General features: G+C 36.4%; 2 protein-coding genes across 5 annotated transcripts in view; one reads left to right on the top strand and one right to left on the bottom strand.

Annotated features, from left to right (window-relative positions):
* Positions 1-6: 6 nt before the first annotated feature.
* Positions 7-14,490, bottom strand: part of LOC121376967 (protein mono-ADP-ribosyltransferase PARP14-like) — a 31,568-nt gene continuing 17,084 nt past the window's right edge. Inside the window, exon 5 of the mRNA XM_041504776.1 lies at positions 7-2,788. Within this exon, the coding sequence (XP_041360710.1) occupies positions 2,671-2,788 (118 nt within the window). The 3' untranslated portion in view covers positions 7-2,670. The remainder of the gene's footprint in view (positions 2,789-14,490) is intronic.
* LOC121376968 lies at positions 5,567-12,922 on the top strand. Of its 4 annotated transcripts, none has more exons than XM_041504779.1 (3): positions 5,568-5,796; positions 7,978-8,321; positions 12,646-12,922. In XM_041504779.1, the coding sequence occupies exons 2-3, from the start codon at positions 7,985-7,987 to the stop codon at positions 12,771-12,773; spliced, it is 465 nt and encodes a 154-aa protein (XP_041360713.1). In that variant the 5' UTR covers positions 5,568-5,796; positions 7,978-7,984; the 3' UTR covers positions 12,774-12,922. The 4 variants fall into 4 exon arrangements, with proteins under 4 accessions (XP_041360711.1, XP_041360713.1, XP_041360714.1 ...); XM_041504780.1 differs by having other exon boundaries at positions 7,968-8,321; XM_041504778.1 differs by having other exon boundaries at positions 5,568-6,369.

Here is a 14,490-nt window from a genome sequence, read left to right as displayed (position 1 = left end):
CACATATCTCTTGAAATAAAATAATATACAACTTTATTATGACAAGTATTACTAATACTACTATTAATATGAATGTATTTTCAAGATTAAAAAAAAATAATAATTAAAAAAAATCTACAAATGTGAATGACAAAATCCATTATCGTGATCACTCGTATCTCTATAGAAAACAGTCTAAGTCTATTGGTTGATTGTGTCCATGAATTAATGTTAGGTGGCACTCCCAAGGACACTACATTCTGATTTTTTAAAACTATTTCGCCAATGCTACTATGAGGTGATCACTGTGTATTTGTCATCAAAACCATTATGTGATCACTGCTGCAAGTCATATTAATATTGCAACATGTTATTCTCTCTCACAAATATGCATCTAGCTTAGTGCATGTTCGCAACATGTAAGTTTTGAAAACAACAACTGGTATCTGCAATGAAAATAATATAAATTTCATGTCTCAAAGGTCAGGCATGAATGATGCAAAATTTATACACACACACACCCCTAAAATCACAAACCACCTCAGATTTATGGATCAGTTATAAATAGAATATTGAAGAGATTAATGGATTACTAGATACATGTAGACAGACTAGCTGTCATTGTTAAAATGCTTTTGACCGTCAGTAACAAAGCCTTTTTAACACCTAAATTACATATTACAGTAAATTACTTTTAGAACGAACACGCTTATAACAAATTACCGGTTAGAACGAACTGATTGTAATGTCCCGATCTTCCCCTCTATATATTAGTAATACATTTTAATGTGTAGAACGAACCATGTATAGCGAATTAATTGTTAAAACGAACCAATTTTTTGTCAAAATTGTGAATTTCAGTATAAATTAGTGCATACACAGCGAACCAATCATAATTGTTAATGGCAATGCATCAAAAATGACTATACTGATAAGATCAGTCAGATAACGTCTGCGTGAATTTACGTAGTCGATTGTGAACAATTAATGGTATGATCTTACTTCACTGCTATTGTTCGCTTGTTTAAGTCTCCATCTCTTCATTGACATTTTGCCGGTATCCCACAAGAAGACTGACACATGCAATTCACTTGCATCTTATCAATCAGTAGCATTAGCGACAATGCATTCAAAACAACTGCACTTGTAAGTCCAATCAGATAACGTCCGCTTGTCGTTACGTAGTAGATTGGTATCAATTAAGGGATTAATACAGTGAGCAATGAACCGTCTGATCTCACTTCTCTGCTATTGTGTGCTTGTTTAAGTGCTGGTATCCAACAATACGACTGACACGTGAAACTCATTATACAGTCATTGTAATTAGCATTAAATAACCGGATATTTTGTTTTGAAGGTAGGTAACATAAATGTTATGAAATGTTGAACAGTATTCGGTAGATGTGCAATCATGATGGACACGACAACACTGTTTTCCAAAGAAAAGTTGATGTACATGTAGCTTTGCCTGCGTTTCGTTCGATTGCCTACATCACTATAGCTCTGCAGTGAGACCAACGCTCACTAAGCAGATAAAAGTAAGCAACTTTATTTCAAAACATGACTGACTGAACACTCATTTGATTCAACATGCTGTATTTATTTGCATATTTACTTCTATTGGTGATAATAAATGAAATATTAAAAAAAAACCCCACTAATTCTTGTGTTTATGGTGTTTAAATTTGAAAAATCCAAAATGGCCGACTTCCTGAATGAAAACGGCTAACTTCTGTATATGTTTACAACGAACTACTGCTATAACGAACCAATGTTCCTGATCCCTTGCAGTTCGTTATAAGAGTACTTTACTGTATATTAAAAAAATTGTTTAAAGTATCAGTGTCTGTATATTGTATTGGGAGGTAACATCTATTTTGGGTGACTACAAGCATCAAGATGACAAGAAAGTCATGATATTCTAAATCAAACAAGTTGACTTAATAAGTAGTTTTAGTTGTTAAAAGGGTTCCATCAGTCAGAAGCATATTACAGTCTCTTAAAAAAATATATTTACTGAGTGGATTTATTCTAATACATTTCAGTGAATAATTACTTTGAATTTCAAAATTTACTTCACATACTCCAAAACTAAATACCGGTATGAACCGACAGTAATAAGAGAATGCTATTCTGCAATTGTTCTTGTTCTATAATAATACAAGCACCTAACATTCTGATATTTCCTCTGAAAAAGCACGGAAATTGTGGTATGAATTAAACTAAATATTCTATTCATTACTAGAATTCAGTCATTGTTACAACTGAGGCTCATTACAATTTGTGTAAACACACGCAAACACAAAAATGAATGATTTTATGAGTGCACTAATACAAATGTACATGTACTATAGTTAACAACATTATTTTCAACAAACCACAAGAATGTTTATTGAGGTTCATTATATTTTGTGTAAGCACACAATACAAATGTAAGATTTTCCATGAAGTCTCCAGAGACCACCAATACAAACGAACTACATGTAGTTGACAGCATTTTAAACAAACCACAACAATGTTCTTATTGTATTGTGTTGATATAAACTAGTTATGTGAAATAGAAAAACCCACACAAATACATTGCCAGCAGTGATACATTGTGCAAAATTCAATCAATATATGTACACACATAAATTAATAAGCATGTCTTTAAAAATAATATAACTTGGCGCTAAGCATCAATTTTTTCTTCTAAAACATGCCAGTTAATTTCTTATACTTTGGATCTTGAATGCTTTCTTCTGTGATTCCCTTGTCAGCCAGTTCTGCCTTCACACGTGCAAGGTACCCAGGGTCTGGATAACCAAATCTACCAAGAGAGGGAAAAACAATCTTAAAGTAATTTACACACTAGTTGGTCATGTGTACATTTATGTGTTAAATTACAATGAATGTTTACAATAGGTACAGATGTATGTAAAGATTGAACACAGCCATTATACAACGTAGTCCAGTCATAACAATACTGTAGACATGTCTATTTTTATTTTCAAGATCAACTAAGCACTCTTAAGCCAATTTTTGATGGTATATGAGGGAAGGGAATGTTTTATTTAACAATGCACCCAACACATTTTATTTATGGTTATATGGCATCAGACATATGGTTAAGGACTACACAGATATTGAGGGAGGAAACCCGCTGTCGCCACTTCTTGGGCTACTCTTTTTTTTTTATTAGCAGATAGGGATCTTTATGTACCATCCCATAGACAGGATAGCACATATCACGGCCTTTAATGTACCAGTCATGGTGCACTGGCTGGAGCAAGAAATAGCACAATGGGCCCACTGACTGGGATTGATTCCAAACCAACAGTACATCAAGCGAGCGCTTTACCACTGGGCTACGCCTCGCCCCTTGGAATATGAGATACAGTGGTCAATCTATATACATTAGGGTTTCCACGAGTACTTGAGTACTCTGGCACGGGTCGAGTCTAGCATGACTCGAGTCCGTTAAAAGGACTCGAGTACCCGTACAAAGTGTAATACGATGATTAATGTAGGACAATAATTTCAGCAATAGATAATTCAATGATATAAGTTACATAATAATTGTATGATCATACGCTAATTTTTCTCTTTTTAAACTGGCTGTTCGTCTGTCACAACATTGCATGTATCAACCGGTTTATAAATGCAATACAATGGTATGATTTGACATCAATGTTCAGTGCTGGAATTGAGATGCATAATGCTATTTTACTTTATTCCTTAAAGGAGAGGACAATTAAGGCATTTGGCCTGGTATGCATATTCAATGATACATAATGCACATTATTGCTTAATATCAACACGTATAATCGTATAGTTAATTAATAAAACGGTTAAATGTGACGGCTATTATATATAACGGGCGCAGCCATTTTGTACCATCTCAGTGAGTACGCCCTCTGGCGAGCTGGTGGTTACGTAATACTTAATGCGTAATGTCAGGAATGAGCCTTAGAATTAGAGAAACACAATCTACCTGTTTTTTGCGGGATGATAAATAGTCATACATTGCAATGTTCTGTAATAATACACATCCCAGTAAGCCACCAATAAGTATATCCAGCACTATATATATTATTTTTCAATACAAAATAAAATACCATTGTCAAAGTGGCTACACAACAAGTCGAAACAATTAACAATGTTTTGCCCATGCATGCATTAACCTACGTACTGAGATGATACACGGAGTGTTTTCTTAGTTAATTGGTCTATGCCGTTAGTTGCTTCTACCTGTGATTCCTGATTGGCAGGTGTGTATTTGATTGATAACCAGACAAGCCAATTAATTGACGTTGTCTAGACACAAAAATACATACCGGTATTGTGGAATATTACCTGTCGCCCCTAAAATTGTAATGGACATGGTTTATTACTGTAAATAGTTCTGTAAAACTATTGATTAAGTAGACTTTTCCATCTAAAAACACAGAACTGACCAATTACGTAGTCCCAAAGAAAAGAAAATTATCACTTGGGTATCGTGGGTTGTCGTGTTTTTGCTCCAACATAGCATATCAATAGGCCTAATAGTGTACATTTTTCCTTTGGATTATTTAACAGAGAAAAATACCATAACCCCATTTTGTTCCATTAATGCAACTTGAAATATATTTAGTTAAATAGTTTATTATATTATTACGTCATTTATGCTGTTTTACAAGTCAGGTTGATCAAAGAGAAGCGCCTTGTCGAAAATTACTGCTTTTGTTTATACTGTACATACAGGAGATGGTCAGGAGCTGACGTCACTTCGCCCCAAGCTATCCCACCGGACTTCACAAAAACTAAAACAAAATGGCTGCCCCCAGTTAGCAGGAATAATCATGTTTTTTAATTAACTCTAAAATTACGCGTTTTTCATTTGCTAAAGTGTCAGTATGTGTTGGTGGTCCGGGTATGCATCTTTCCAACACATAAGGCTCTTGTTTGAGTTGACCCTACCTTTAATCTCATCATCATCTAGTGTAAGTGTCGGGTACTCAGGTCCAGGTCGAGTTTGGCCCTCGAGTACTCGAGTCCAAAATTTTGGACTCGTGGAGGCCCTGATATACATGGGTTTTTTTGCATTTCAGTTACTATGCAATTACTTCCTAACATGACAATTAGATGTTTGTCTTGATATTGTGACATTTTAAACATAATTTATTCTGACATACAAATTTTACATGAAATGAGTGGTAGTGATAAAAGAAAGTTTAACTTGAATTATAAAACTCGCTGTGTTAATATTAATATATGTTACGTTAAAAAGAATAAAATGCACAACTACATCCTTAAATTTTTTATATGAATACATACTCAGTACAAATCTAATTTTAAAATAAAATATTATAATGGAAAAAAATTAGCAACAATTACCATAGCAACCAAAACAATTTACCCTTGGAAGTTGGGTGTGGTTTGGAGCTTTCTTAATGGGGTCATTCCATGTCAAATGTATCACTTTTTTTACCTTTTTTGCACTGACCCATTCAGATTTTCATTAAACCTTATACACTAGTAGGAGACTCAACTAATAGGAGACAACATCTCGGCCAAAAATTTAGACCCATATCAGTCAAACGGTTTCCAAGATATACAGTAGGTCACCAAAGTTTTACCTAATTCATAAAGACATTTTACGTTAGTAAAAGATTTTATGGGGAATTTGTAAATATCTAGGTCCGTATCAATGTTGTTCAGTTCAACCTGTCTGGTCCGTTTTTCACATAACCGGAAGCATAATTAACCGACTTTCGTCTATCTTTTCGGAACCAGTCGTCAAGCTGACCTGACAGAAAAATTTGAAGAGACGAAAAATTTAGGAAATAGTGATAAGTATGCCTGTACACACTTTAATACTTGGCCATTCGATTTGTAAGTGGTTGATGCGTCACATTCAGTCAGAATGCGATGACCGTTTTAAGCTTTCTCTTGGGCTAAGTAGAATTTCAACAATTTCTTTTTACGGTATTGGTGGTTTGAATGTGAATAGACTGCTTCTACAGCACATGCGAGTATTGGACGCGCAACTTCCACAGTGTGTGGTCTTGTTGGTCGGAGGCAATGACGTCACGTTCGACTGTTCGGCGGAGGAAATTGCGTATCGTATACTTTCGTTTTGTACGGTTCTTACGAATCGGCACAAGGTTAAACAGATTATGTTATGTCAATTACTGCCTAGGTATTATAAACATGGTAAGACATTAACTAGTCAGTTGGTGCAGAATGACAAGACCTACAAGGACATGTATTATACCAAAGCCATGAAGGTAAATGAGATATTGTTATCTGAGATGAGTGGTGACAAATTCTTCAATATAAAGTTTTGGCAGCACTGCAAGTTTCAGTTTGACACTGTGAATGGCAGAGATTTGTTTGGTCCTGATGGTGTTCATCTGAATGCCAAAGGTCAGTACTATTTGTATAAATCTTTAAGGGGAGCAATTATTAATGCTTGCCACATGCTGAACAGTAGGTAAAATTGATAGTATAGCCTTGACTACCATAAACAAACCCACAATTTAGGCATGAACAGGGGTGCAGAAAGTACTTGTCCACTCACTAAATAGTAAATTTATTATGTAGAATTAGTGGATATTCAAGGATATAGTGGAAAAGTCAGGTTCGTGGGTTCTCAACCTGTACTCTATCACTGTAAATAATTAAATGATGATAATGTTGGTTCTTGTTCTTCCATAAGGAATGACAGAAATAATAATAAATATAACAATCACCACCAGTATGACGGTTGACCTCCCTTTCTATCTCAATATTCAAATACAGAATTGAATTTTGTCTGAATTATTGTATACATGACTGAAATAAACACATGTTGCAATACACAATATATCAGTTTTCTCACTTTGTTTCGGCTCAGATGATCATGGTCGGTATGTTTATTATATAGTTACGTAGACGGACATATTGATATTCTTGTGGATTATTAAACTATTGAGACTGGTCTGGTTGAATGGTGAAATGTTTCCAGGTTCTGCTCCCCCCCCCCCCCCCCCCCCCTTTGCATAAATGTTTATTACATACACTGTACATAACTGTCATTAAAAATGGGTAGCTTGATCAAATATGGCTGGGCAATACTTTCATATGGTTCATTGATGGCTTAGTCTTTAAACTATTGTTCATGGACAGTGTAGTCCATAATATGGGTAGGTGGCTCATGGATGGCTTAATCCATATAATTGTTGCTCATGGACAGCTGAGTCCATAATTTACATGTATTTGTTGATGAACAGTGTAGTACATAATAAGTGGCTCATGGACGGCTTAGTCCATATATTTGATGCTCATGGACAGCTGAGTCCATATTATTGATGCTCTTGGACAGCTGAGTCCATAATTTAATTGTTATGGACAGTGTAGTCCATAATATATGGCTCATGGACATCTTAGTCCATACATTTGTTGGTCATGGACAGCTGTGTCTTTAAGTTGTATTGTTTATGGACAGTGTAGTCCATAGTACAGGTATGTGGCTCATGGATGGCTTAATACATATAATTGATGCTCATGGACAGCTTAGTCCATAATTTAATTGTTTAGGGACTGTAGTTCATAACACATATGTGGCTCAGGGTTGGCTTAGCACATAAATTGTAGCTCATGGCAACTTAGTGTATACAATTTTTTTTTTTTTTTATGCATGGTTGTATTATTTATGCAAGAGGGCATTTTAAGGGTGTAACCCCAGATTCATCTAGTAAAAGGGGTTTTGATTTATTGATTATGTACGTGTACCATCAGTAGTTTATGACAAAGCCTATTAAGGCCATCTTGTCCGAGTATAACTATGGGTCATGAACGGTTTAGTCCCATTATTCTGCATATCATAGTGTAACTAGGTTTATGATATTTGAATGTAACAGTCAGTATATAATCTGACACAGGTTCCATAATCCATATAGGTATTGGGGTATGTTGGTTTCTTAGCCTAATGTTGATAGGGTTAGTATACAAGTAGGGTTGTGCAGAATATACCACTAATGTAGCTTTATTCAGCTTTAGGATGCCGAAACGGGCACAGATGTCGTCCAGTGGGAGCGATGTTCCTCCGAAAAGACCCCGACGTAAGCAGAGAACTTCGGCTGCAACACCACCATCTCAAACAGAAGCGTCTGCGTCTTCGACATCACCATCTCAAACAGAATCGTCTGAGTCTTCGATAGTGCGGAAGATAACTGAGGAGGTGCTGACGAAAGTGACTCAGCACATTGATCAGAAATTTGACTTGTTGTTATCAGCTCTGCAGCCCAATACAGGCGACCAGCCAGACTCTGCATCTTCTGCTGTTACAGCAACTGTAAACCGTGCAGTCTCTGCTATCAGTGATATTCCCTCGACAGGTAAAAATAACATTTCAATCCTTGGGCAGGAATCGGGGGTTAGCGACACCAATGGGCAGCCACAGTTTATTACAACATACTTGCCTAGGCTTCTTGGGGGATTACCCACCTAGAATTGTATTTAAAGGCATGTTTAACATGCTCTACCCCTGGAGTACCGAAAGGCACACATGTGGATCGGGTTAATACTTCGCAGTTCCCAAAGGGGGTTTGTTTCAAGTATCATCAGGGTATACCCTGCCAGTATGGAAGTGCTTGCACATTTCAACATAACTGTTTTAACTGCTTGGAAGCCCATGCTTTCAAAAACTGTACAAAACCAATTTCCAAACCATTTAGACTCCTTCCCAGATTTCAAGGGAGAACAAACTCATTTAGACAAAGCAGTCCATCACTTAATACAAACAGGAAAGCACAGGCTCCTGTCATGAGGGGACAGTTCAGACCGAATCAACCTCGTACTAACATGCAATGAAAAATTGCAGGGGACTCAGAATTTGGCTTCTCTGTCCCCCTTAAAGTAGGGATGCAGTATAGCCCAATCAAAGTTAACCGACTGCAGTGCTGGTTAGAGGGATATCAAGTTGATTTAAAGGAATTTCTGGTGCAAGGTTTTCATTATGGATTTGATGTGGGTTATAAGGGTTCTTTTTCACCACATCAAATGAGTAATTCGCAGTCTGTAAAAAATATATTAGTTGTAGATGAAAAAATAAACAAAGAGTTATCTGCAGGGAGATATGTTGGTCCCTTTGGGAAGCCCCCATTTCCAAACTTTTGGGTTAGGTAGAAAAGAAAACCCCTAACACTTACAGACGTATCCATAATCTTTCATCCCCTAAAGGCAGTTCCATTAATGATGGCATTCCTCCTGAAAATTCTTGTGTCGCATATTCTTCAGTGCAAGATGCTATCAGCTTTATTAAACACTTGGGAAAGGATTGTTATTTAGCTAAAACTGATATTTCCAATGCATTTAGGTTAATTCCGATCAAGCCTACCCAGTATCATTTATTAGGTTTCAAGTGGAAAGGGTCATATTATTAAGATCAAAATTTACCGATGGGCTGCAGCTCCAGCTGTCAGTTGTTTGAAAAATTCAGTTGTGGGTTAGAATGGATTTTAAAACAAAAGTTAGGCATGAAAGAAGTGGTTCATTTTCTAGATGATTTCTTAATTTTGGATAAATCCCGGGATATATGCAGTAGTAAACTGGCACAGTTAGAATATTTTTTCAATGATATAGGTGTGCCAGTTAATAAAGAAAAGACTTATGCCCGCCTCAAAAGTCATGACCTTTTTGGGATATGAACTAGATTCTGGGAAAATGGAAGTCCGATTGCCAGCAGACAAGTTGCAAAAATGCCAGCAACTCATTTCTAGTTACCTAGTTAAAGAAAAAATTAGACTTTCCGAATTGCAATCGATAATAGGCACACTCAATTTTGCATGTACAGTAATTGTGCCGGGAAGGGCCTTTTTGAGATGGACCATTGACATGACAATAGGGATCAGCAAACCACATTATCATATCAGAATTTCACAACAAATGAGGGAGGATTTGAAGATGTGGGATTCATTTCTACGAAACTATAATGGTAGATCTTTTTTTTTGGAAAGTAGATGGTTAAGTTCAGATTCGCTGCAGCTATTTACAGATGCAAGCACCAGTGTAGGTTATGGAGCACTCATGGGGAAGCAATGGTTTTGTGGTATTTGGAATAACAAATGGAGTAAGCAAAACATAACATTTTTGGAACTGTATCCCATTATGTTGGCAGTAAGAGTATGGGGTGCAAATCTTGCTAACAAATGTATATGTTTCCATACTGACAATAAGGCATTAATCTACATAATAAACAAGCAAACCTCTAAAGACAAATTAATTATGTTTCTAGTACGCCAACTGGTGACTTGTTGTATGCAATTCAACATCCTGTTTAAGGCCTGTCACGTTTATGGTGTCTATAACCAACAGGCGGATGCCCTGTCCAGACAGAAACTCAATCATTTCCGACAACTGATGCCAGACGCAGATATATACCCAGAACAGATTCCTCCTCTGCCAAACTTGCCATCATAAATGGGTGTTTCGCAGAACTTTTGCAAGGAATGTTAACCAAGGAATCAATGTTGTGCTATCAGCGAGCTTTTAAACTATATCATCAGTTTGCACATGAATTGAAACTTTCGGTTGCTTTACCCATTTCAACAGCTCACATGGCCTTATTCATATCATTTTTGAATTCAAAACATTATGCAGCATCTACCATCACTACTTATGTGTCCGCCATATCATTTGCCCATCATTTACAAAGTTTTCCTGATCCATCTGCTGCATTTTTGATACAGAAGTTGCTACAAGCCTGCAGGAAGAATGGTGGTGTGTTAGACACACGTTTGCCTATTACGAAAAATATTTTACATATGTTATTACATGCTGAATACCATGTCTCTTCTCTCAAATATTTGAGGTTACTTTATCGGGCCATGTTTGCCTTGACATTGCATGCATTTTTGCGAATAGGGGAAATTACCTCAAGGCATGCGTTGGACACTAACACGTTGAATTTGGCAGACATTGTACTTGGTGATACAACTATTCAAATTAAATTTCTTAAATACAAACACTCGAATGGTCGTTCGTTGCAGCTTGACGTGGCGAAACAAACAGATCCATTATACTGCCCAGTTAATATTCTAAAGGAGTATTTGGCTGTCCGAGGCACCAAATCAGGACCATTGTTCTTAAATAAGGACCAACTGCCTGTCACAAGAAGTGAATTCAAGCAGGAATTAAATTGTGTTTTGAACTTTTGTGGCTTGAGCATCAAGCAGTTCAAGTCCCATAGTTTTCGTATTGGTGCAGCCAGTGAATGCGCTTCACAAGGCATGTCTGACTGCTCCATTCGGGTATTAGGTCGATGGAAATCCGATGCTTTTAAGCGATATATCCGTTTGAGTGGACATACATCTAACATGTAAACATATGGGATATACAAATCCATGATTATTGTCAGGTTTGTGGGTTCACAATCTGGCATTGTTTTGTTATCACGTCAAACCGGATGTCATTTACATTTGCATAGTCCAATGATATACATGTAATTACATTCGAAATATGTCTTTAAGTTATCACATTAGAATTAGTAGTTATTCATTAATTGTAGTGCGAAAGTCAGGTTTGTGGGTTCTCAGCCTGTACTCTATCACGGTAAATAGTGAAATGAAAATAATATGACACTTGGATATATACATGTAATTACATTTAGAAATTTGTCATTAATTTTATCATGTTAGTATTAGTGGTTATTCATTGATTGTTGTGAGAGTCAGGTTTGTGGGTTCTCAGCCTGTACTCTGACACAATTAAATGAAGATAACAGGAGTTAGAATATATACATGTAATTACATTTAGAAATATGGCATTAAATTTTATTATGTTGGAAATAGTAGGTATCCATTAATTGTAGTGAGAAAGTCATGGTCTCAGGTATGCTACCTGTAGCGAAAATACTACTTTGATGCGGATGGTACAAATTAATCCGTTTATGTGCTAGTAAGTTTTAGTAGGTCATGTAGTTACCATGTTAGTAGATTTGGTGTGTTCAAGTATTCAAGTGTTTCCTGACTTTATCTTGTTTTTGTCGATTAGGTTTCTCATTTTGGGCCTGTGCATTGATCATAGGACATGCTCAATGCATATGGCGCATTCAGCCCCAAAATATTGGAAGGAATTTACTTTTCGGAACATTCTTTAGCACAGTTACACATTAGAACTTTGCCAGAAATAACATTCGCAGCAATCATGTCTGCATTGTTGTGTAACAATCATATCTAAATTGTTATATCTATTGTTTTTGTCTTAGTATTATTATGTTATGTCTTAGTTTTATTACATGTCACTTATGTGGCCTAATCGACAATCCCGTGTTGAGTTATTATTCTTTCTTAACGTAGATAAACAAAGTACACATAAAGACATTTTACGTTAGTAAAAGATTTTATGGGGAATTTGTAAATATCTAGGTCCGTATCAATGTTGTTCAGTTCAACCTGTCCGGTCCATTTTTCACATAACCGGAAGCATAATTAACCGACTTTCGTCTATCTTTTCGGAACCAGTCGTCAAGCTGACCTGACAGAAAAATTTGAAGAGACGAAAAATTCCCACCACCGCCCCATCTACCTCCTCCATAAACCCGTCACTTCTCACATACTTTTTACAATGTTGATTGAGGTCTTATATATACACATGTACTTCGAAATGGAGTATACTTTTTGGGGAACATATTTGCTGCTTGCCTTTCATTTATAATTGCAGGTTTGTGGGTTCACAACCATCCAGATACAACTATCAGCTTTGGATTAGAAGATGTGCAGGCGCATTCAGCCCAAAATATTGGAAGGAATTTACTTTTCGGAACATTCTTTAGCACAGTTACACATTAGAACTTTGCCAGAAATAACATTCGCAGCAATCATGTCTGCATTGTTGTGTAACAATCATATCTAAATTGTTATATCTATTGTTTTTGTCTTAGTATTATTATGTTAGGTCTTAGTTTTATTACATGTCACTTATGTGGCCTAATCGACAATCCCGTGTTGAGTTATTATTCTTTCTTAACAGTCCCATATATACCGAAACATGGGTGCTATGCATAAACAACAGTAAAACTAAGCTCAGGATTACACTTAAATGGGTTTCAATGACATAGAGCCAGTTATGTACACCATGGGTATGCTCTGCACAGATTTTTTAACTGAATCAAAGTGAGTGCTTCACCCTATGAAGTACAGCTTTGGTTTTTTAGAGCCAATTGTTAATAGCTGTAGGCCACTCTGAAAACATTGTTTTCAGTATTCACTTCAACTTATATGTATTTTCATGCTTATATCCAATTAAGACTCTGTCCTGGGCACACACCTCAGCTATCTGGACTGTCTGTCAAGGACAATGGGTTAGTTGTTGGTGATTAGTGAGAGAGAAGAGGTGCAGTGGTCTTACACCTAACCACTGAGTTGTTAAAACTCTCTCTGGGTGGGAGCCGGTACCAGGCTGCAAACCCTGTACTTATCAGCCTTATGTCCGATGGCTTAACCATGATGCCACCGAGGCAAGTTGTTTCCAGTAATGATTTTTTAAATCAAAATTATAATGAAACAATGTTATGTAACATACACAATCTTGCTTTCTTCAAATTAGTAAAACAATAATGTTTCTGCTAACCAAACCACACTTAGCACATTTTACTGCAAACATACACTGAACATTTAGGTGCAGCCTTCCATATTTCTAACCTATTTTCATGTGCTTAGGTTTACCTCAATGTGATGGATTAAAATATTGTCAGTCACACTCCTGATCATGCTTCCTTCTCTGACAGACTGTTTACTCAACCAGCAGGATTAATGGCTGGTTAAAATGTCATTCACATCAACCAGTAGTATGTCTGGGCCATGAGTAAAGACAAAATTTAAGGGGAAGGGCCATGTGGGTAAAGAATGTTCAGTTCTACTTCTTGATTCTCTGGGCCACCATTGTCCACTTAACTGCTTCTCTCATTGTTAGGCAAGAAGAGCACTCACTACTAGATTAACCAATGATACTGGTCTGAAAAAAACTGAGCTTTTGAGTACCAGCTATGGTTTTTGCTTTCTCCAGTCTTGGTTTGATGGCAGCAGCTTCTTGGTGATAGTCTTCTGTATTGGTGAGTTGAAAGGTGATAGAAGAGTATGACTGAATGAATGAATGAACGTTTAACGACACCCCAGCACGAAAAATTGTCAAACTATGGTAAATGTAAACAAGAAATGATGAACATCATCAAGTTAAAAATTCAACAGTTAAATAAAAACACAGTGTAAAGAACTGCAAAAAAAAAAATATCACAGATAGATACAATTAAAATTTAAAATAAAATTCAGTATCACGTAAAAATTGTAAAATAATTTCTGGATGGAATCGAAATGATTCCATCACATTTCTTTTCCAGTTTCTCTCAGATGTTTACACTCCACCAAAATGTGGCACACCGTCAGAAGACACTGATAGTGCTCACACTGAGATGGAGGATCTTTCTTCAAGATAAATGAATGGGTCAAGTAAGTATGACCGATGCGGCACGACACAAGATTACCTCATCCTTCCTGCACTGTCTATAGA

The sequence above is a fragment of the Gigantopelta aegis genome, chromosome 7 (assembly GCF_016097555.1).
Source record: "Gigantopelta aegis isolate Gae_Host chromosome 7, Gae_host_genome, whole genome shotgun sequence".
Classification (NCBI taxonomy): Eukaryota; Metazoa; Mollusca; class Gastropoda; order Neomphalida; family Peltospiridae; genus Gigantopelta; species Gigantopelta aegis.
The sequence above is the reverse complement of the archived record's forward strand: the minus strand, read 5'-3'. Positions and strand labels throughout refer to the sequence as shown.